We start from the raw sequence: 22,845 nt of genomic DNA, 5'->3' as shown, positions 1-22,845 counted from the left end.
TAAAATTGACATGGAGCACACCTACATGGAAATAGAGCATAAGTGAGGTATCAAGTTGCATTTTTGGCAAGTATATAAGCCGAGATCTACAGCGAGTCAAGCGAGACGCACAGCAGCTTAACTCAGCTCCAACTCAACACATACATACATTTTATATTGTGTCTCTGTTCGTGTGTGATCTATCGTAACGTAATTCTCTCTCATTCTCTTACATTTCCTATCAGGTACGTCTCGATTTTCGTGCCATTTCCAATTCCGCGTTTCACGCTTATGATTTTATGTACGATTAATTTGATTTTGTTGTTATATGATTATCTCGTTGATTTCGATGTTGTTTAATGACACTCTGATGAATGTTTTGATTCAGTGGATTGTTAATTACTGTTTGATCTGGTAATTGATTGTTTTTTAACTGAGATTGTGAGTGTTGTAGAATTGTAATTTATTTGTGTGTGTGGAATTGAATTTAGGGTTTTAGTTGATCGTGTAAGTTGATAGAGGGGTTCAGGAGTGTTTAATTTATGAGACGGTGAGTAGCATTGTTTCGTGTATAAAGTTTATTGGTTGATTGGATTGTGTAGTTGAGTTTTGTTTTTTGTGCAGGTATTGAGGGCGGAAATACGGGGTTTGGGGATTCTTTGGTTGTGTGATTGAATATGAGTTTTCAGGTTAATAATAATAATAGGCCTCCATTTCCACCGCCTTTTGCTCAGCAAGGTCAACCTGGGTCACGACCTGGCCCACCGCCGCCAGGTGTGGTTCCAAGGGGTCCTCCTGGTGGGCCTCCTCAAGGTGCATTGGGTCCTCCAAATGTAGGGCCGAATAGGCCTAATGGTCCTGCTCCGTCTTTTGGAGTTAGGCCTCCACCTCCGGGTGCTTTTGGTTCTGCTGGCAATGCGCCTCCACCTCCGGGTCCTTTCGCTTCATCTGGCAATGCACCTCCGGGTAATCGCCCTGGTCCGTTTCAGTCTGCACCTATGACTGCAGGTCAAGTTCCATCAGGACCCCCACCATCTAGTGGTGCTCCAAGTCCGTTTAGTAACGGACCACCTTCAGCAGGTATGCAAGGTGGACCTCGGTTTCCTTCTCCCGGGGGTATGCTACGGCCTGTTAATGGACCACCTCCTCCATCATCTATGTCAACAACTCAGGGAATACGCCCTTTTGGTGGAAGTCTATCCGCTGGTTCCTTACCTGGTCTTGTACAACAGGCACCACCGTTTGCAGGACCTCCTATGGGTGGGCCGCCTCTAGGTCCACAGACATTTTCCGCTCCACCTCAAGGACCTCAGTTTCCGGTTTCTCCTTTCGGGTCTCAGCCATGGTCCATGCAACAACGGCAGGTAAGGTTTGCAAATTACATATTCAATGTGTCTAATCTATTTACAGTTACAAATCTATATACTGTTTTGGGTAAGTCAATCATGGTTGCTGGAGTTGCTTTTTTTAGTTTTTTTATTGCTAAATGCTGGAGTTGCTTTTTATATGTGCTAAAATTTTGTATTATGCCAGTCGCTGTTTCGTACTGTTTCGGATTGCATTACCTATTTGACTTTTAAGAATATGAAATGGAGCAGTTATTATGCATCCTTTGTATCTGTAGATGATGTATGGTCTTATTTTTATTTCTAGTGTCCCCCATATTGGTATTTTCTTTAAGCTGACTTGAATTAATTCTCCTGCATCTTCGGGGAATCTGCGCCTGCTCTATTTATAGGTTTCCGTATGTTTATAGGTTCCGGAGGGATGACTATCAGTAAGTTTGTCTGAACATGTATGCTATGAATTGTTTTTTCTTGTGGACAGGGTCCAGCTCAGTTTTTTTCAGAGAGACGAGAGTATAACTTATATATCTCATTTTTTTGTAGTACAGGGTACTTTACCTTGCACAATTTTCTGTTGGACTTTTCGTGGTGCTTTCAAATATAATTTTTGCTTGTCTTTGACTTCTTGTAGAGGTTCCAGGGCTTCTCTCTTTGGAACAATTTTATTGGTGCTTTTGTTCCTCCTTAATTAATCATTTGCCCCTATTGTTCATATGAATTTCAAGGACAGTCTGTATACACATTTTATCCTGTAAAGAATTATATAATGTTATTAAAATTTAATGGTTTAACATAAAAGAGAACACATTATACCCTCCTTTAGTTTTCAAGATGATCAGTTGATTACATTTATGTACTGTACAGCTTCATAAAATTAATTATGTTAAAACATTGAACTTTTTTAATTTATATTTCCTTTACTAATTCTCTATCATTTGAGTTTTAATATAGTCTTTTATTCAGGTTACACCACCTCCAACAGTTCCTGGTTCTGCTCCACCCCCAAGGATGTATAATATGCCTGGTCTAGAATCTACTGCTTCCATATCACCTGCCATGAGTCAAGGACCTTCTAAAATTGATCCTAATCAAATTCCGCGTCCTATTCCAAGTTCATCGATTGTTTTGCATGAAACACGTCAGGGAAATCAGGCAAATCCTCCTCCGGTAATGTATTTGAGTATCTGAACCTTCAACTAAAATGAATAAATGCTAAGTGTAGTTTGTGAGTTTTTCTATTTAAATCATGTACTAGAGTTTTCAGTTTTTATGGCTTTCTGTCTTTAAATTACATTTCCTTTTAGCAGTTTTAGTATATACCAATTACATGTTGAATCGTTTGCGCTTTCTTTATATGTCTTTATTTAATGTTTGCTTGTCTTTACTTGAAGCCTGCTACCACCGAGTACATTGTCAGGGACACTGGAAACTGCAGTCCGCGGTACATGAGATGCACAATCAATCAGGTACCCATCTTAATGTAAAATCCAGATTCACTCTGAGTCTGACATATTATAGTGTTTCTCAAATTAATAATCAATTCTCCATTGTTGTTTACACAGATTCCTTGCACCAATGATCTTCAAGGAACATCTGGGATGCAGTTGGCCTTGTTGGTTCAGCCCTTGGCACTTCCTCATCCTTCTGAGGATCCCATACAAGTATGCACTGATTAATTTTCTGTTTATCTTAATTTTTAGTATAGTGCGGTGTTGTGAAACATTAAGAATTTAATAGGGTGTTAATAGATGTCCTAAAGAGCTGGAAAGTTCTGGTGCAAGTTATTTTTTGATTGTATTCCCAGAAATAAATTTAGGTCTAAATTAGTAAATATGTATCTTTTGAGAAATTCAATACGCCTTGAGATCTCAAAATTGGTGGTTCCAATTCCATACATGGGATTCCGAATTCTACTATGTTATATGTTTTGGTTGTTCTCTCACCCACATGTAAGCAAATATTATTAACTATGCATGCATATTAATATGCAGATAAAATATATTGATAGCTGTTTCTCCTTAATTATGTTCTCAAGCCTTTACTATATTGCATGAATAGCTAAGCGGAGATAAAAACATGTATAATGTATTCATCATAGAATCAGATACTAAAGTTCCCATAGTTAGTTCTGAGTTTCTTTTAGGTAGAGCTTTGTTATGAGACTTTAGCTAACTTAGGGTTTTGAGTACTAAAGGAAAAGGGAAACAATCTTCGGAAGGAGACAGTTTCGGGAGTGTGGCTGAGTTTGTCTTGCTGCAGTGTTTTATAATTAATGCCAATGCCTTCCTTGTGTGTGTGTGTCTGTCGACCAAGGTTATTATGTCATGGCCAGCCGTGACTTCAGTAAACCTCTGGGATGATATATTAATATGGCTCCCATCGTGGAGTCCATAATGTCTATATGGTAATGTTAATCAGTAATTATTGTAGTAGGCAGTCAAAGTATTGTAAATTTGAGCCAAAAAGTATTGTTTGAGACGGATGCAGGGATTATATAATATAATATTTGTAGGGGTGTGAGTCTATAACATAGGTTATATAATTGTGAATTACCTGATTGAAAATTCTTATGACTTAAGAACTATAGAATATATTACAAAAGTTAATAAAGTTATGTTTGCATATTATGATATGTATTGCTTATATGTTGAACTTTTGAATTTCAAATAAATGAAATAATAATAAATATGCAGTAATACTATTCATATACTAAAGTCCGCGACAAGTTGTTTCATTGCAAAGTTTTTCACAGGAGCTATAGAAGGCATCCAACCATATCTTTTCTTTTATTTAAAATGCAAATGTTATGCTAATATATGTTCTCTTAGTGCAGCTTAATTGGTAGTTTCTTTTAGTTGACTGTATCTTTTGCTCATATACTCCCTCCGTCCCAATAGGTTATATACATTTGGTGTAGACACGGAGACCAAGAAAAAGTGTAAAAAATGAGTAAAGTTAGATGAAAAGTGGGTAAAGTGGCGGGACCCATTTGTATTTAACTATAGATTTGTGATAGTGGAGGAAAGTAGTGGGTGTAATAATGTTTATATTATTATAAAATGAAGATAGTGGAAAAAAGTAGTTGGTGTAATAGTGTTTTACATTATTAAAAGTTGTTATTTTATGAATGTATAGAAATAATGGGACATCCCAAAGAGGAAACTGTATAGAAATGACTGGGACGGAGGGAGTAGCTTCTTAGCTTGTCAAGTAGCTTGTCGCAGGGCATGCCTCTAGCTTTTGTGTTTTTTTTTTTTTTGGTTTTACATTGGTATATAATTTTCTATTTGGCAAAACAAATAATTAATCAGATAATTTGTGAAATACTCTATTCAAAATGATATACAATCAGATATTATATATACTAGCCTTAAACCCGTGCAAATCACGGGCGACTATATATTTCAAAATTTATTATTTATAATTGTATTTTATTATTTGTTTAATATTATTAGATGTCATAAATTTTTTTGACCGGGTAATTCTATGATAATGAATTGAAATTTGGTTAAATCATATGAACCGTTTGATTATATTTCCACTTACAAATTTAGTTTTTATAATATTTTTTATATTGTAAATCGATAGTAAAAATAATAAATATTTTTATTATCTATTAAAAAGATTCACATTTATTTATATAATTTTTTTTATTTTATTTCCAATTTGTCTTTGACGTATTTTATAATATTAATATATCTTAATGATAGTGAGCTACCTTTTTATATTTTTTAACTAATTATAAATTATATTTAAAAGGATAATGGTGGAATTTTTGTCTTGTAGTACATCACAAGTGTTTGTAATTAAAACTATATAAAACTGTTTAATGATGTAAGGGTAAGAGAACTCTAGGTGTTGCAGACTTGTAGTTATAAAGGGACATGATCAAACCAAACAAACATAACCAAAATTTTGGACTACAACCCCATGTTGGCTTATTATAGTATAGTATAGATAGGGTAATATTGTATATATGTTACCATAAAAAATTTAGATTCCCTCATATCTAGTCACTATTGTGTCATACATTCTTCTTGCAACATAAATTTTTCCAGTAAACGATTCCTGACCATATTAATGCTAAATCGATACTGAATCCGTCCAAACAGCGATTAAATTTTGATTAATTGCTGACTTTTAGTACACCGGAATAAGTTGTGGTTAAAATTAGCCAAATTATTGGAATCAATTTATAGGTTTAAAATTATTTCGTTAAAATAGGTCTTTTAAATAAGTAGGTTCTATAGATGTTTTTTAATTAGAATAGTTATATGTATCTTAACTAGAATAGGTTCTTAAAATAGTTAGGCTCGTTAATATAACTAGGCCTTACAAGTGTGTTTAAATTAGAATAGCGATACAGTTTTGATTTTAACAGTCTTACAATAGACAGGCCTGTTAAAGTAAGTTTTTAAAATAGATATGCCTGTATATAGGCTAAAAAACCAAGCAACCGACTACCAAATGTAGGTATATATTATCATATTTAAGTAATAGATTAGGATTTTGCAACAAAGATTGTGGTGTCGCTGCAGTTTGATGTGTGCCTGGATGCTGTATTGTACATATGGCATGATACGTTGATGTCAACACATATTTGACTTTTCAAGCATATGTCGCCCTCTCAGTTTTCCAATATCTGTTCCAAAACAGAAAGTATACTGAGATATACTTTCTAGGCAGAAGTATTGAACTCATCTGTCCAGGTGAGGCATAGGTTATTGAGCGAGCTTAAGAAAATGCAGAGCTGTAGCCGTTTTTGGTACTATGACGAATAAAGCCTTTGTTTCTCTAACATCTACAGTATGTATGTGTTTTTAAGTTTCAAGGATCCATATGTGTGGTTTAATATAGCTTTATTGGTCATCAAAGTAGTCAATCTGAGATGGAACCCACCCGCAGTTGATACGTGCGTGAGGTGTGAGCCCTCCCTAGATTTTGAACCTACGTTACCCGGACTCTTCATTTTACCTCGAGTACCCGTGTCGGACACTCGACACTCGGACATGGGTATGGACACTCCGACACTTATTTTAGGCCAAAAACATGTAAAATTTTCAAAATATTGCCGAGTCCGACACTCGGACACGTATCCAATTTGGACACTATCAGCCGAGTCCGGGTAACATAGTTTTGAACAATGTTAGTATTGTATAAATGTAACTCTCATAGATCAGTGAATTTTATCTCATATGTTAGGGTCAGACTTCTTGGCAAGTGAAGTTAGTTTGTGCTTCTGTTGTAGATAATTTATTTGAATTTGGTTGGTAAATTTCATTAATTTTTTATGTTTAAATAACTCATTTATAAATAAAAGTATTATCATGTTAACAATTTATTAATAATTGACAAAGAAAGCATAGAAAAATTGTTTTAGATGCTTTCTGCGCTGTTTTGCTCCACCATGGATAAAAATCTTGGATCAGCTGCTGGTTAAAGTAGGATAGACAATTGTATAAGTTTCTTTTTGCACTTTCAAATGAGGAATTTGATTAGTACTGGGATAACCTATTCAAGTAGTTGTGTTTCTGATGTAGGTCTTAGAAAAATGAGCATTTATGCTATATTTACTATGAGTTTTTAGTAGCAGCCAGAAGCTAATGATCATTATTCATTAGTATTATTGAATGAAAAAAGTTATATAGGGTTAAATGTGTATCCCATACTAAATGTTACCTAGCTTCTTAGGTAGTGGATTTTGGTGAAGCTGGTCCGGTCCGCTGTTCTCGTTGCAAAGGCTACATAAATCCTTTTATGAAGTTCATTGATCAGGGCAGACGTTTCATTTGCAACTTTTGTGGTGAGCATTCCTTTCTGCAGCCTTTGAGCATATGCAGTGCACCATTATGGCTCTTGCTTAGCTGGGATAAATTTTATTGCAGGATTCACTGATGACACCCCCCGTGAGTATCATTGCAATTTAGGCCCTGATGGTAGGCGCAGAGATGCTGATGAAAGGCCTGAGCTATGTAAAGGAACTGTGGAGTTTGCTGCTACTAAAGAATATATGGTTAGCATCTTACCTAAGAATTTACCGTCTTGTCATGTATTGAGTGAGTCATAATTAACTTTTAGTGTACGATCTATGGAGTTACTAGTAGTCAAGTTTCTAGAAACTTGGTCCGTGACACTGGGTTAGATAACCTAATTTTGTTGAAGTGACTAATAAGTAAATTCTTGAATGTCCATCTATTCCCAGGTTCGCGATCCTATGCCTGCTGTATATTTTTTCCTCGTTGATGTCTCCATGAACGCACTACAGACTGGTGCAACTGCAGCAGCTTGTAGTGCAATCAGCCAAGTTATTGCTGATCTGCCGGTAAGTTCATGTTAGTTGCTGCATATTTAGACATGTGACATACTTGTCTGCTTATTTTTACTATTACTCCGACTCATTGTGATTGTCAAAAGAATTTTTTCACAACATATTGCCTTCATATGTAAATAATTGGAAAGTAAGTTTTAGAGTTACAGAGCATTGCAAAATAGAGTATTTATATATTGTGCAATCTTTTATAGAACAAGCTTGATTTTACACTATAACATGCGATGTTGGATAGAAGCATTACATAAACCAAAGAGCTCATAAAAATTTCTATAGGCTAAAAGGTTCGACTCATTTGATGTGCTTGTCAACTGTTTGAAAACCTGGAGTAAGATATGTCCAAGTGATGATGTCCTTGGTGCTTGCATTCTAAACAAATGTGTGATGAGTATCTGCTAAAACCAGAACATATCAACAACAGAAATACCAGGTTTAGAAGTCATAATCTTATTAATCTCTGATCGGTACCAGATTAGAAGTTGACAAGAAGAAGAGCGAAAAGAACCTAATGCTTTGAATTCTTATTCCATGCATGCCTATAAATTATAATCCCGTTATCCCGATGCAGGAAAACTGATGATCACAGTTTTACATAGTAATAGACTTTATCAAGAAAAGAGTCTGGTTTTAATTAATATGTGCTGAGCCTTAGTGGTTCCCATTTCTGTAAGATAGAAAAGAGTATCATTTGATGATGCCATGTGAAGTGTATGGCTAACCCAATAACGTGATGCAATCATATCACATCTCAACTGGGCATGTATATTTCTAGGCCGATTACAATCTTATCTAGCCTTTAGTTCCCAGCTTGCTAATCCAGCAACTAATCACTGACAACTTGAGCAATACAAGATAATCAAAATAATACAATTAAAACTATGAACTCTTGTAAGATATACGAGTATATGTATATAGAGCTCAATTTTTTTTATTAAATTTGCAAATCAGTTCTCAAGAATACTTGTGTGTTTTGAATTTTCGATTTTCAGGAATTATTTTTTAATAAAAAACTCAACAGAAGTATTATATATGAACAAGTCTAACGTTCAAATTAATTCAAACTCAATCTACGATCTTGACTCCAAAGTTTCAAATATAGATTAGTTTGAATAAATTTAAGTGTTAATGTTCATAAACTAATAGCTATTCAGAATGAATAAATTTGAGAGTTAATGTTCATAAACCAATAGCTATTCAGAAGGACAAAAAGATGGAAACGTTATATGAAAAAGTCCAACTGATATCTTGAAAACCGGTTGATAAGAGTTTGTTATAGATAAAATTTTCAAACTCCTAAAATCGTGGTATTGATAAATATATTGTAAGACATTAAGTTTTGAAATTATTCAAGATCTGATATATTTATATGATATATACGAGTTTTAGAGTCCTCACATAATAGTTCTCAAAATATTTCTCGAGAAATTGGAACTGACTCTATCTTTATTTAGCTTGCCTCGGCATCCTGCCAGCTCACTAACATGCCCTGGTTTGCTAAAACATATGTAAAACCTTAAGTCCTGCAAAAACAAGTTAGACCTATACATTGTAGCTTGCCATAACACTGTTTTCGTTTGCTAATAAGTCATCAAAATACATAGGAGTATCATGGACTATCCTAGCCGGTATTGTAGTCACTTGTCAGTCAGGAAACCTCGCAGATGTTTAAAGGCTCAAGAGTGATTATGCAATAACCTGAATATCATCATTAGAAGAAAATATATTCAACATTCTGTTTCATGTTTCATTTTTTTGTATGTACAAGTTCTTATAGCTTATAATTTTTATTGCAGGAGGGTCCTAGAACAATGGTGGGAATCGCAACATTTGACTCAACTATTCATTTTTACAATCTAAAACGCGCCTTACAGCAGGTTGATATAGGTCTAATCAATATTCACCTAGTATTCATACTTTACTTCTTGTTGGCGTCTAGTTGGATCCTCTTTACTTTGGCTATATATTCTTGTTGGCGTCTAGACTGGTATTGCAGCAATTTATTAGAGTCAACAAGTAGGTGCCCTTCATAGGTTTATGATATTCTTTGTAATTATCCTCACTCTTTAGTCACTTTTTCAGCTGTAAATGATATTAATACATAGCTTCACTTGAAAGAAAATAGTTATCTTATAAATTTGTAGTGCAAAATGAAGAGTAACAGGTAGCTAATAAAGTTCTACGTATTTGAATTCAAGCAAAAGTTAACTTTACCGGTTGCCTGTAATTATGTATCAGAAATGCCACATTTATCTGCTTGCTAAAATTACAGAATGTAATGTTCTCATTAACTTTTGTCACCTAAGAAAAAAAGTGTGTGTAGTATAGTTTTATTGGTTATAACATAGATCAATAAAAGTTAAAGTTGCTGCAAATAAAATTGAAGCAGTATGAACTTGTAATTGTTATTGATTGGAGACAGATATTTGTCTTTTGTGCAGCCATTGATGCTTATTGTTCCAGACATTCATGATGTTTACACTCCTCTCGAAAGTGATGTAATTGTTCAACTATCCGAGGTTAGCAACTTATTTATTACCTTCCAGTTAATTTTTACTTGGAACATTATGCGTTAATGTTCTATGGACAAATTTTTGTCACCACTCTATCTTTTTGTTTTTTGGAGAATTTTTGGTGATATTTAAGTGAAATTGTGTGATTATTTGAGGCTGCAGTGTCGTCAGCATTTGGAGCTTTTGCTGGAAAATATCCCCAACATGTTTCAAAATAATAAAACTGCTGATTCTGCTTGTGGTGCAGCAATCAAGGTATCACATTTTTGGATGCTAAATATGTACTTGAAAGCTGCCTTTATCAATATTTTAAGCTATTAAGTCTTGTTGGTGATATATATATATATATTACTTAGTATTGTGATTCATTTATATCTGATACAATATTAAATTAAATTAATTTTTGTACATGGTTTGATATACAAACAACTGTTGTAAGTGTATGTATACAATTAAATTGATACGTGTGAGAGAGAAAGAGCGAGCGAGAGAGAGAGAGCCGTGGAATTGACTTAAAAATCAACATGGAGAATCTTTACTGAAACATATTCTACTCTTTCCGTCCCACCCATTTGTTTATATTTGGGCGGGGCACAGAGTATAAGAAAACTGTATTAAGTAGTGGGAGAAGTAAAAAAGTGGGTAAAATGATGGGACCAATTAATATTTAATTTTATATTTGGAGAGTAGGATGAAAGTAGTGGGTGGGAGTAATCTTTATATTAAAAAAGTTTACTATCTTTAGAAAGTTTGGAAATGTAACGAATTGAGAGGGATATCCAAAAAAGGAGACCGTAAAGAAATGGTTGTTATAGAGGGAGTATATATTTTTCTAGCACCATATACTTTCCAGATGCTAAAATTTGTTTTGTTGCACCAGGTTCCTCGATAGTTGGTTTCACATAAATACAAATTTTAACCTTGTATATTACTGTTTTTATTCGTATGAACCACAAATGAATATTATCATATTTTGTAGGGTGCTTTCCTGGCAATGAAGAGTACTGGCGGAAAACTTATGGTATTTCAGTCAGGCAAGTGAACTGGTTTCTTTCTATGCTTCTTGCTGATTTTGTGTATTCCTAGGAAGATATTCTTGAAGGGGTTTTTAATCTATCTCTAGCAGCTTGTTAAGTTATGCTCAATCTGTCCCAGCCAATTCTTTTACATTGGGGTTGGGCTGTTAATAAAAATGTATAAACTAGTGTGAAAGAGTAAGAAAAATGGCGGGACCCATTAATATTTAATTGATAGATTGAGAAAGGTGGATGAAAGTAGTGGGTGAGATTAGTTATTATTTTATTAAGATTTACTACTTTTAGAAAGTTTTGAAATCGAGAGGGACATCCAAAAAAGTAAAGTGTAAAGAAATGGATGGGATAGAGGGACTAATGTTTTGTATTTCATCACAAGTTCTTATAATTCGTAATTTTTTCCCAGTCGTTAGATTGTTACATTTCAAATTAAAATGCTTATTCTGTGTGTGCTGGTTTTGAAGTTACAGGTTTTGACACGTTAGAATAAATTGATTAAAAGTATTCACATACTTGTGTAATAATTTTGCACAGTTTTACCATCGGTTGGCATTGGTGCTCTTTCTGCTAGAGAGGCTGAAGGAAGAACTAATATCACCGCTGCAGAGAAGGTATTCTAAACTTTTGGGAGAGATGCTTTGATGTTTTCCTTCAACCTTCAAATTGGATCAAATAATTATGTTATGAACAGTAATATTGGCATTTGACTTCCTTGAAAAAATAAGAGCCATTTCACAGGTTGGATTATGATGCAAACAATTTACACATGTCAACTGCCAAATCAGTTTTTGATCCCTTTATTCTGGATGCTAAGTTATGCTACTAAAACCAAAAACCGAGAGGACATTTTGTATTTGAACTCCTTTCGTTTGCTTTATTGATGAATTCCAAAGAACATGTATTCTTTGAAATCGTGTTGCGAAATACTTTTGTATGTAGAATTGTTCTCAATGGTATGTCCTTTTTAGGGGTTTCATCTTAGTTTGTGTCACCTGATAATGGCAAAGCACATTCACCTGCTAGGCTATTAAATTTAAATTATAATTGTGATGACATTAATATAATTATATTAGAATTTCAATCATCAAATTTAGGAGGCTCACAAGTTGCTCCAACCGGCTGACAAGATATTCAAGACAATGGCTATTGAACTTGCTGAGTATCAGGTGAGTTTGCTGTTTCCTTGCTGATTTTATCCTTTTATTAGTTAATTTCAAATTGCAAACTATTTTTGTTTATGTTAAACTATATTTTTCTGGACATTTCAGGTCTGCGTTGATGTATTCATAACAACCCAAACATATATAGACATAGCCTCGATCTCTGTGATTCCGAGGACTACAGGGGGGCAGGTAACTAAATGATTTCCGTTAAAGGTTTAATAATTGAGTTGTGGAATCAATTTCTCATTCATCCATTTGCCCTAAATATATATCTTAGAAAGTTGAGTTGTTCCACCTGGCCATCTGATTCATATATTCCATCTCTAATTGTTTTAGTTTTTCTTAAATTATCTTTTGTTCTGTGTGAAGCAAGAGATGTCTGAGGTTTAATTTTTTATAACCAAAACAGAAAACCTGATAGAATTAATCAACTTTAAACTAAGGCTTGTAACTTGTCACTAATGTTGATTATATAGATGCTATCATTTGTCCCTTTAAAGTTTTTCCCTTTTACAAATTTTATTAGGTGTTTGTACATTAATACTTCTAATAGTTAGGTCAGCTCATTAATAGCGGGAAGACTTCTGGAAAATATTTTAATTGTGAGGGACTATACAAGCCTGTAGTTTATAAAGAAGTTGCAACATGTTATGTGTATATTTTTTTGGGTAAATTTATATAGACAGCTTAATTTTCCTTAGATGTCTAACAGACATAAATACTTGTTTCCCTAGCAGCTTAAGCGTGGTCCACTAGTAAATGGGTTTCTGAACTTTTTATACTGGAATCTATATATGTTTATATGCTAGTTAAAGAAAGAAGGTCGATTAGCATGTTGAGTAGCTGGGTAGGATTTTGATGGGACAATATAACCTGTATTGTTGCAGGGTAAACTCGGGATGATTCGTTGATTGCTTGTTTGATGAATGTCTCCCTAAAATGTTTTCATTCCCTATAAAATATTATTACTGATATTTTTTATTGCCTATTTTTTTTTACTCATAGTTTTTTTGTTTTGAAGATATAAGTCATCTAACTAAGCATATGTTTTGTGTAAGTTGATTGTTTTTGTGTACTTTTTGTATATTTTCCCTTCATGCTATAGGCAGATGGTGTTATTCTGTTTGTCAACAATGTTTATGTACTTAAAATCAGGTACTCTCTCAACTTGTAACTGATGTCTCTTGCTCACTTCCGCTAAAAGGAGAAAAGCTTCTATAAATGTGTTTAGGTGTTGTAACAAACATGCTAGATGGTTTCTAGATAAGTCACATAAGAGGCTAATGAAATTTCTTTTATGGGAGTTAACCATTATGGACTAACTTTGCATCTGGTCACTAAACAAGAATAGTAAATCTCTATATGCAATATATTTTGCTTCTAGCCACTTCTTATTGTTATTATTTTTTGTGATCCCTTTCATGAACTGAGTGCTTAAAACTCATAACCATTATGATCTCACTCAGGTATACTATTATTACCCATTCTCTGCTGTTTCGGATCCTGCAAAGCTATACAATGATCTTCGGTGGAACATTACAAGGCCTCAAGGCTTTGAGGCAGTTATGCGAGTTAGATCCAGTCAGGTGAGTTTCTCACCGGAATTTAGCAACACATATTCACATGATCAAGCCATTTTTGAGTAAACAGAATTTTATAATTGGGCTTGGCCAGTGGTTGCCACTACCCAATTTTTACGAAGTGGGATCAATCACAAAATTTATAGAGGCGTGCGCGTTTTAAAATCTGCCAAGAATTAGCTCAAAGGAGGAACATAATCTGTATTTTCTTAAGACGATGGAAACGTATTCTTTTCTCTTGCAGGGCCTACAAATCCAAGAATATTCTGGAAATTTTTGTAAGCGGATTCCAACAGATGTGGACCTACCTGCGGTCTCTCTCTCTCTCTCTCTCCCCCCCCCTCTGTCTCTCCCTCTCTCTCCCCTCTCTCATCAGTTGGCTTTTCCTTTTTAGCCACTTCATTTTTCTTACAATGCAACTAGGAACTGGTTGACCAGAACTTTTTCTTACTTTGTGATGTGATCTTTGTTCAGTTCTAATCTAGAATATCCTGCAGATTGACTGTGATAAGACAATAATGGTTGCGTTGAAACATGATGAGAAATTGCAGGATGGTGCAGAATGCTCTTTTCAGGCAATGACAATTCTTCAAGACTCTTTTCTTTAATATTTACTTCATTTGTGAACAAAGTTACCTCTGGTTTATACTCATTACCTAATTATCCATTTCATATGGTGCAGTGTGCTCTTCTATACACCACTGTCAATGGTGAACGAAGAATACGTGTTTCCACCTTGTCCCTTCCATGCACTACCATGCTGAGTAATCTGTTCCGTTCAGCTGACTTAGATACCCAGTTTGCATGTTTCCTGAAGCAAGGTAGTTGGCTCCATTAAATTTACTGTAGCTCACGGTGAACTGTGTTTATGGAGGTTGTGTTTATATTAGATTGGAAGTAACTTATTACTTAATATAATTAAAACTTTACCTTTTTATTCTTTAAGCTTTTAACTTACTATTTAAAACTGACTTAAGTTGAATTCTATAAAGTAGGAAAATATGTACTTCAGTTTTCTAACTTGACTGAACAAATTAATGTTACTTTCACCATATGTAACTTCTAAATCTTTTGGTTACTTATTTCATTTCTAAGCTATTCATGATCATCAATTGATTTGTAAAAATAGTTAATAATTCAAAAGCAACAAAATCACTTCTACTTATGACTTTTAATCCCAAAAAAAAAAAAATACTTTAAGCAACAATTAACTTTTCTTGAAGTAAGCCAAATGGGCTAGTCTACATATTATATTAAATAAATAATAAATAATATTTACTAATCAATTTCAAACTACTTCTGTCCTCCAGAAATTAGTTTGTTGATTTTTCTGGTCGAATGACCATCGCTCTGAGTTATAATGATAATAATCCATAGTTATACACAAATAATTATAAATCTGCCACTATAAGAAATTCAGTTTAGTCTCTATATGATTTTTGGAAATTTATATAACCCATAATATTTACTCAAATTGTGATCAAATTGAATTTATATATTTTCTTTCTCTTCTATACCTCCCTTGGTTACGAACTTATAGTGTATATTTTTTCTTCAGCATGTTTTTACTAGTAGTTTAGAATCTTGTTAGTAAGTTACTTTGGTCCTTTTGCTCGAAAATAAGTAGATTATTTCTTTGCAGCGGCAAATGATATTCCTTCCAGTCCGCTGTTGCAAATTAGGGAGCAGATGACAACCCTTTGCATCAACATTCTGCATTCGTATAGGAAATTCTGTGCTACAGTATCATCCGCTGGACAACTTATCCTTCCTGAGGCTCTTAAATTGTTGCCTCTTTACACCCTTGGTATGTTTCCTGCTGTTACTCTCATAAATCCTGTAAATTCATCTGTGTGCTTTACTAATTTGGCGGTTCCATTTATTCTCTAACAGAATTAATCACCCATTTTTTGTCTAAAATAAATTACATATATAGTTATATACATGTTTTCTCTATTTTGGTAACTTGATTGCTTAATGTGTAATTTATATGATTCCTTTGATTGATTCAAATTTAATGTAGCACTAAAACAGGCGGATGTTGACATGTGATGTGATAATTGATTTAATATGAAAATATTTACGAGAATTTTAGGGGTTATCTGAATTGAAAAGAAGATGATTTATCTGTCTGATGTGATTTCAACTGTTTCAGACCCCAATATGAATAACGAGTCCTATAATTTAATGTCAAACAAGGATATTCGGATTACATATGTTATATTCTTTCTAAGGTTCAAACTATTTGGAATCACATACCCGTTCGAGTAGCCCGGGACACTTCTTTATCTGTTATTGCTAGGTTCTAAGTGGTATATATGATTTGAAGTTACAAGCCAACAACACTAACCCTTTTCCACATTAGGAACAATTTAGTATGTTGTTGAAGTTGTGCAAAATGCAACCACCCAGATGAAGAGTACACTGATTTGTTTAAAACATTAAATCATTCCAGTTATGGTGATTTGCTTGGGAAGGTGATATCGACCATATGAGAAATCATTTGTGCTAAAATTGAAATATCTTGTACTAAGTGTTCAGAATTGTAGGATAGCTACTATAGCTTTATCTAATTTAGTGTTTCGTATGTAAAAGAATATCAATCTATCTGGTTTAGTGTTTAATATGCAATATCTGGTTTGGTGTATAATATGCTGTATCTGGTTTGATGTGTCATATATTTCATATTAGTTAGGGATGATTATTTTTAGACCAGTTTCATGGTTATATAAGTGACTAATATATATTCATATTAGTTAAGAATGATTTTTCTTAGTCCAGTTTCATGGTAATATGGAAATTATAATAGACTAATATTGTCGGTTTTGTAGATTTTTACATATAAACGCTACTGCAGTCAGTAAAACATAATATTTCTTTCGATTCTTCTATTTATGGTCGAATTGCACAGTTTATGCAATTATATGGTTTCAGATGATCTCTGTAATCTATTATGAGCCTAATGAGTAATGACTAAAACTCTGTTTCTCTACTTTTAAAAACTGAAAAATAGTTTTCAGACAAAAATGTGGTGTTTGGCCATGTTTTTTATAAACACTTTTTAGAAAATATGTACACCTGAAAATAGTTTAAAAAACAGAAAAAATGAAGTGTTGTTTCTGAAAACAGAAAACAGAAAACAATGCCAAACAGCCTGTTTCCTATTTTCAGAAACAACATATTCATGTTTTCTATTTTCTGTTTCTAAGAACTGTTTTCTGAAAAGTGTTTTTAAAAACAGGGCCAAACACCACTTCTGTTTTTTTTTTAAAGCAGTTTTTCTGTTGCAGAAAAAAGTTTCTTAGTTATGAAGCTAGACAGCGCTACTAAATGACTTGTAGAAGCTGCTAGTTTCTGGAAAACACTCTAAGTTGAAGTTAAGCTTTTACTCCTTTCAGCTTTGATTAAAAGTATTGGTTTGAGAAGTGATGGACGCATAGATGATCGGTCATATTGGATCAATTATGTTTCATCTCTTTCTACTCCCTTGGCAATCCCGTTGGTGTACCCTAGGATGATCAGTATCCATGACCTTGACTTAAAGGTATGCAACATCCTGCGTTTATGAGATGTATCTAAATGTGTCTTTTACAATCATGGTTTGTTTGTTGCATAACAGGAGACGGATGGGAATCTTCCTCCCGCCATTCCACTTTCCAGCGAGCACGTGACTGATAATGGAATTTATCTTCTAGAGACTGGCGAGGATTGTTTAATTTATGTTGGGAACTCTGTTGATCCTGATATAATGCGGCAACTTCTTGGCATTTCGTCTGTTGAAGAAATTCCAACTCAGGTTCGTAGTCAATTTAAAATCTTCCTTTATGTAGAAAATCTCTTTAACTTTTAATTGTCCCTGGTTCCTTGTTCATGGCTTAGGTTAGGATGCTACTTAAAATACCTTCTTACCTGTTCTTCTTAGTTGTTATTATCCTACATTTGTTTTTTTAGTTCTAAACTCCTATTTTGTATATTAATATAGATATATAGGATTTCTTCAGCGTTGAGTTTACAGCTAGATCTGTGAACAACCATTTTTAAAAAATATCTATTATCTAACTTTAGAAGCATCGCTCATGCTCTTGCAGTTTATAATCAAGGACAAATCTAATAAAACATTGTACGGAATTTTTTATGAACATTCAAAATTGCTATTCCATACGTTAAAAATTAAGGGCCTTTTTACTTCATCCATTATTAAAAAAAATATTTCTGTGAAACAAAAGAAATTGGAAAATGCGTTTAGTTCCTTAGTTTTTCAATTTTAAACTATAGATGAGTAGAAGACACTGTGTTTTGTCACTTAGTTATAGTTTAGAAATTTTTTGAAAACTGTTGTGGACTGTTTTCCACTGTTTCAATACCACAAAAATAAATATATTGATTTCTAGTTTTAGTAAATTGGAAACCACAGGCTATTTTATGACATATATTGTATTAGGTTAAACACGATTAATCTCAAGCGTCAATGCAATACCTCTGCTTTTAAATCTGTCCGTACTTTTATATTTTGTCTAAAAATTGGTTGTGGTGAGCTGTTTACTTTTTTCACTACAAACTTGGGAAACATCCATGACAAATTAAGGGAAAGAAGTGTACATATATTCATATTTATCACCAGTTAGACATAAGTTAAGACTTCCTCAGTTCCACCCATTTTGTCCACAATCAGATTTCCACTTTTTATTCAATTATATGAAACAACTAATAGCTACCAAAAATTGTATTAATTTTCAAATAAATTATCATAATTAATTATATTTACTATATGTGGGCAGTACTTTTGCGACAGGCAGAATAGGTAATGTCGCGAAAATGAATAGGATAGAGAGGGTATCTAAAAAAATATTATACTCATTGAATTTAGTTTGATATTTTCTTTCAATTGTAACTTGCCTTATACCATTTGTTACTGAGGTTGCTATATATAGTGTACATACATGTATATCTTCTTTTAAAATATTACAATTCTTCTGTTAAAAATAATGAAAAAATTAAGAAGGAAGATGGATTAACTCAGTATGGTCTAATTCAGACATGTTTTCCAATTTTCTCAACTGGAAAGTTGCATAGCATGTGGAACATATATTCTCATTTATCGGTATTTTTTTTAAGAATTTTATATCGAGGATTCTGGAAAAATTAAAGATTGGAAACTGGAAAATTTTCTGTCGAAAGAAAACAGCCTAATATTTTTACGTTCCTCTATAGTTTTCTTTGTTTTGTGGCGTGCTTTCTTTTGTACATCTACCATAATGAGAGTGTTTCACGTAGAAGCGGTAGCTATCTGATATTTGTTTGATATTGCGCTCAGCTTTAAGTCTTTGACTTCTATCACATATTGATGAGAGTCCGAAGATATATCACGTTTACTTAGCTTTCACAATAATTTTCTCTCTGCGCAAGTTATATTTGATATTCTTTGCCTTCTCTCTCAGTATGTATTGCAGCAATATGATAATGCACTGTCAAAAAAGCTTAATGAAATTGTCAATGAGATAAGGCGCCAAAGATGTTCCTACCTCCGGTATGATGTCATTGTTTTTTCTTTCTATTTTTTATCATTCATTTATATTTTTTCTTTCTATCTCTTATCCAAGAGCGGAGACAGGATTTTTTTTTTACCTGGGCTAATTTTGAAAAAAAAAATCTTTGTCAAAGGACAAATCTTACTTAATCTTGTTGTTAATTATTTTTAAATCACTAATCTCCTCCCTTGCTTGAAAATCTGGTTAGAGTTTTGTTTTGAAGTTTCTTTTGAATTTTCTTCCCTAACTCTCAATGTTTTAGATAAAAAAAGTGGGCTGGGCCTAATTTATCTTGGGCTAACTTCAAAAAAACTGGACTACATAATATAAAATTTAATATTATTATTATTTTGCCCTGGGCTGGAGCCCAGCCCAGCCTTTGCTGTGACTCCGCCCATGCTCTTATCATCCATTATGTGACACTTATTGTCAATCCTCACATAACTTCTTCCTAATAATTAATATCTGTATCTTTTGTCTATATTGCAGCCTGAAGCTGTGCAAGAAAGGAGAGCCATCTGGTGAGTACAAGAATTCCGGCTTGTATTTATCATAAATCTCTGACCCCTCAGTTAATTATTTGTTATACTCCCTTTGTCCATTTTATATGACCCTTATTCCTTTTTGGGACGTCCCAAAAAGAATGAACCTATCATACTTACTATTTTTGAACACTACTTTACACTATTACACCCACTACTTTCTTCCACTATCTCCATTATATAATAATATAAACACTATTACACTCACTACTTTCTTCCACTATCTCAAATCTATTATTAAATATTGATAAGTCCCACCACCTTACACACTTTTCAACTAAACTTACTATTTTTTTCTTAATCTCCGTGAAAGTCAAACCAGCTCATACATTATGGGACGGAGGGAGTATTCATATTCAACCAAGGGATAACAACTGTGCAAACTATATATGGGCTTAAACCTTTTTGTTAGAACTTTTCAATTCATTATAAAAAACTCTTGCTTTAGCAGTGTTCCCCATATCCCCTTTATGGAGGTTGTGGGTTTAAGTCTTGTCCTGTTGTCCAAGGCAAAAGAGTGTTTGTATGTGTTTATTTTAGGAAAGAAATTTGTTTTGCAATTATCAGACCTTGAGATTTACTTGAGTTACATACTTTTACTTTAAAGCTTTTTCCAAGTATTTTATTCCTTATTTATTCAATTGTTTGATTCCAACTATTTGGCCTAACGAGTGATCTGGCATAGGCTCGCCGCAGATCCATCATATTGACACCTGCGACGCACTGTAGTGAAAGACCAATATTTGTTTAGCAGCTGAAACACAATTTTTTTTGCCAAGTTGAAACACCCTTTTGATTGATATGATTTAGTTGCTTCCTTCAACTAGTCTTGTCTACTTGCTGATAAATCTATAGGCTCAATAATATACTATTCCCCTCGCCCTCTATTAGAGTTTGCTAATATTTTCTGCAAGCTGACGCAAGAAGTGTCTATTTGCATGCTAAAACTTGATACTACTAATGTTGGTTAAGGCTTTAATTGTCCGCTGCATGTGGTAAGTTTCTTTGTTGAGGAAGACATAGACCCTTGAGAAACTCATGTTATAGTTTAACCTTATCGCATGATGTAGCATATTTGAAGGTGTTAAAATAATATTGCATTTCCTTGAATGCTATAGAAAAGGACTATGAATTAAACTCCAATAGGGATCTAGTCAGTTCCATGAAATAGCACAAATAGTATGTGTTTAATATTTTCTTTCATTTATGTTCTCGTTTAAATTTGTTAGTCAGATTGACTAAACGATACCTTCAAAACAAAATTTACCCTTTCACTTTTATAAACCAAAGTTCTAAACAATGAATCTTGTAAATACAGTTTATCATAATATTTTTGTTAACAGTTATGTGACTCATATACTGCAAGTAAACTGCATTACAAAGAAAGATTCCTAGTTTAACAGTTATAATACTCATATACTGCAAGTAAACTGCATTACTCATATATGGACTCCTAATGTTTGGCTTCCATTATTTATTTTGTAAAGTGTCTTTTGGTTGGCAGCTCCTAGTTTATCTCCAAAGAAAGATCGTCTTTAGCTTCCATTAATTATATTTTCCATGTAAACATGATACATCTAGACTTGTAACACTTAACTTAGTTTAGGCCATACAGCTACGTGCATTATCTTTTTTTGAAAGCATGAGATAGTGATCCTGCTTTGTTTATGTATTCTATTTCTGTGGTTTCCAGTTTCTGTTTTTACAGTTGAGACCTAATACTTCTGGGAAAAATAATTGCATATAAAAAGTAAATTATAAAAATTCACTCTTAATTATGTTTAAAACTTCAGTGGTCATGCCTAATGAGTTAAGTTTTTTATTTAAGAATATTATATTGACTTGTCAAATTTATTGTTTGTATTGTTTTGCAGGAGCGACATTCTTCTCATATCTGGTAGAGGACAAGACCCCAAGCGGTCTTTCCTATGTGGAGTTTCTGGTGCATATCCATCGGCAAATTCAGGCAAAAATGAGTTGATAAATTATTTTTGTGCGGCTTTGAATTTTGATGCAATTTTATGGTAGCCTTTTTGTGTGGTCAAGCTATGGGATCGGAGAAACAAGGAAATAGCAGCTCCATTACAGTTTTTCCCAAGTGATCGATGGTAGTTTTCTTGAAGCAAAAGTAAATCAGTTTGCAAACAGAGACTGCCTAATTTGGCGAGTAAAGATTTCTTTAGTTTGAAAAAGCTTGACTTATAAATTAAATTTTCTTAAAATATAGAGCGTAATATAGAATATGTACCATGATTTAGTTATATCCCCTGGCTTTCTGTACGGTTTTGTTGCAGTGTTTGTAAATTTGGAATTAGAAACATGTACTTGATATTGTTTCTCTTATATAAGTATAGATATATAGATAAAGTTGTAATAAATTATTTAAGATTACAGTTCTTGTCCTTATGGTATTGTTTTTAGGTCCTAGAAAACTTGGTCGCAACAATTTTTCAAAAACAGATGTGGCCTTAGTACTGTTATCTGTTTTTGAAGACGGTTTTCAGAATGCATAACTAGAAACAGTTTTCGAAAATTGTACGACTAGAAAACAATTTTCAAAAATCAAAAAAATAAAAATGTTGTCTCTTTACAGCAGAAAAGAAATTCAAACACCACCTTGTTACTTTCTATGGATTATTATTTCTGCAAAGTATGGTTCGGATGCCTTGCAAAAATAATGGAATGGTTCTAACGAGAAAAATACAACATATTCATTTATGCAACTTTCTCTATCTGATTGTTATTTGTGTCCAATGAAGCTGGTGAATATATCAACATACGTTGAAATTTGAATAGCATGATCCACTCAAAATTTTTATTCTTTTCAATTAATTT

The 22,845-nt window shown here is 33.3% G+C and overlaps 1 protein-coding gene across 1 annotated transcript; it reads left to right on the top strand.

The window, feature by feature from the left end:
* The first annotated feature begins 76 nt into the window (after window positions 1-76).
* On the top strand, window positions 77-22,412 carry LOC108202325 (protein transport protein SEC24 B). The gene is made up of 25 exons (XM_017370713.2): window positions 77-224; window positions 604-1,343; window positions 2,289-2,492; window positions 2,717-2,791; window positions 2,888-2,986; window positions 7,017-7,128; window positions 7,211-7,338; window positions 7,528-7,647; window positions 9,447-9,527; window positions 10,092-10,169; window positions 10,326-10,418; window positions 11,143-11,197; window positions 11,732-11,808; window positions 12,292-12,363; window positions 12,466-12,549; window positions 13,827-13,946; window positions 14,185-14,253; window positions 14,438-14,515; window positions 14,623-14,761; window positions 15,583-15,747; window positions 17,339-17,484; window positions 17,560-17,736; window positions 19,379-19,467; window positions 19,958-19,989; window positions 21,885-22,412. Exons 2-25 carry the CDS (start codon window positions 657-659, stop codon window positions 21,989-21,991), a joined length of 3,087 nt encoding a protein of 1,028 aa, XP_017226202.1. The 5' UTR covers window positions 77-224; window positions 604-656; the 3' UTR covers window positions 21,992-22,412.
* Window positions 22,413-22,845: the final 433 nt, after the last annotated feature.

This window comes from Daucus carota, chromosome 7 (assembly GCF_001625215.2).
Source record: "Daucus carota subsp. sativus chromosome 7, DH1 v3.0, whole genome shotgun sequence".
In the NCBI taxonomy this organism is placed as follows: Eukaryota; Viridiplantae; Streptophyta; class Magnoliopsida; order Apiales; family Apiaceae; genus Daucus; species Daucus carota.
This window is presented reverse-complemented; position numbering and strand designations above follow the sequence as displayed.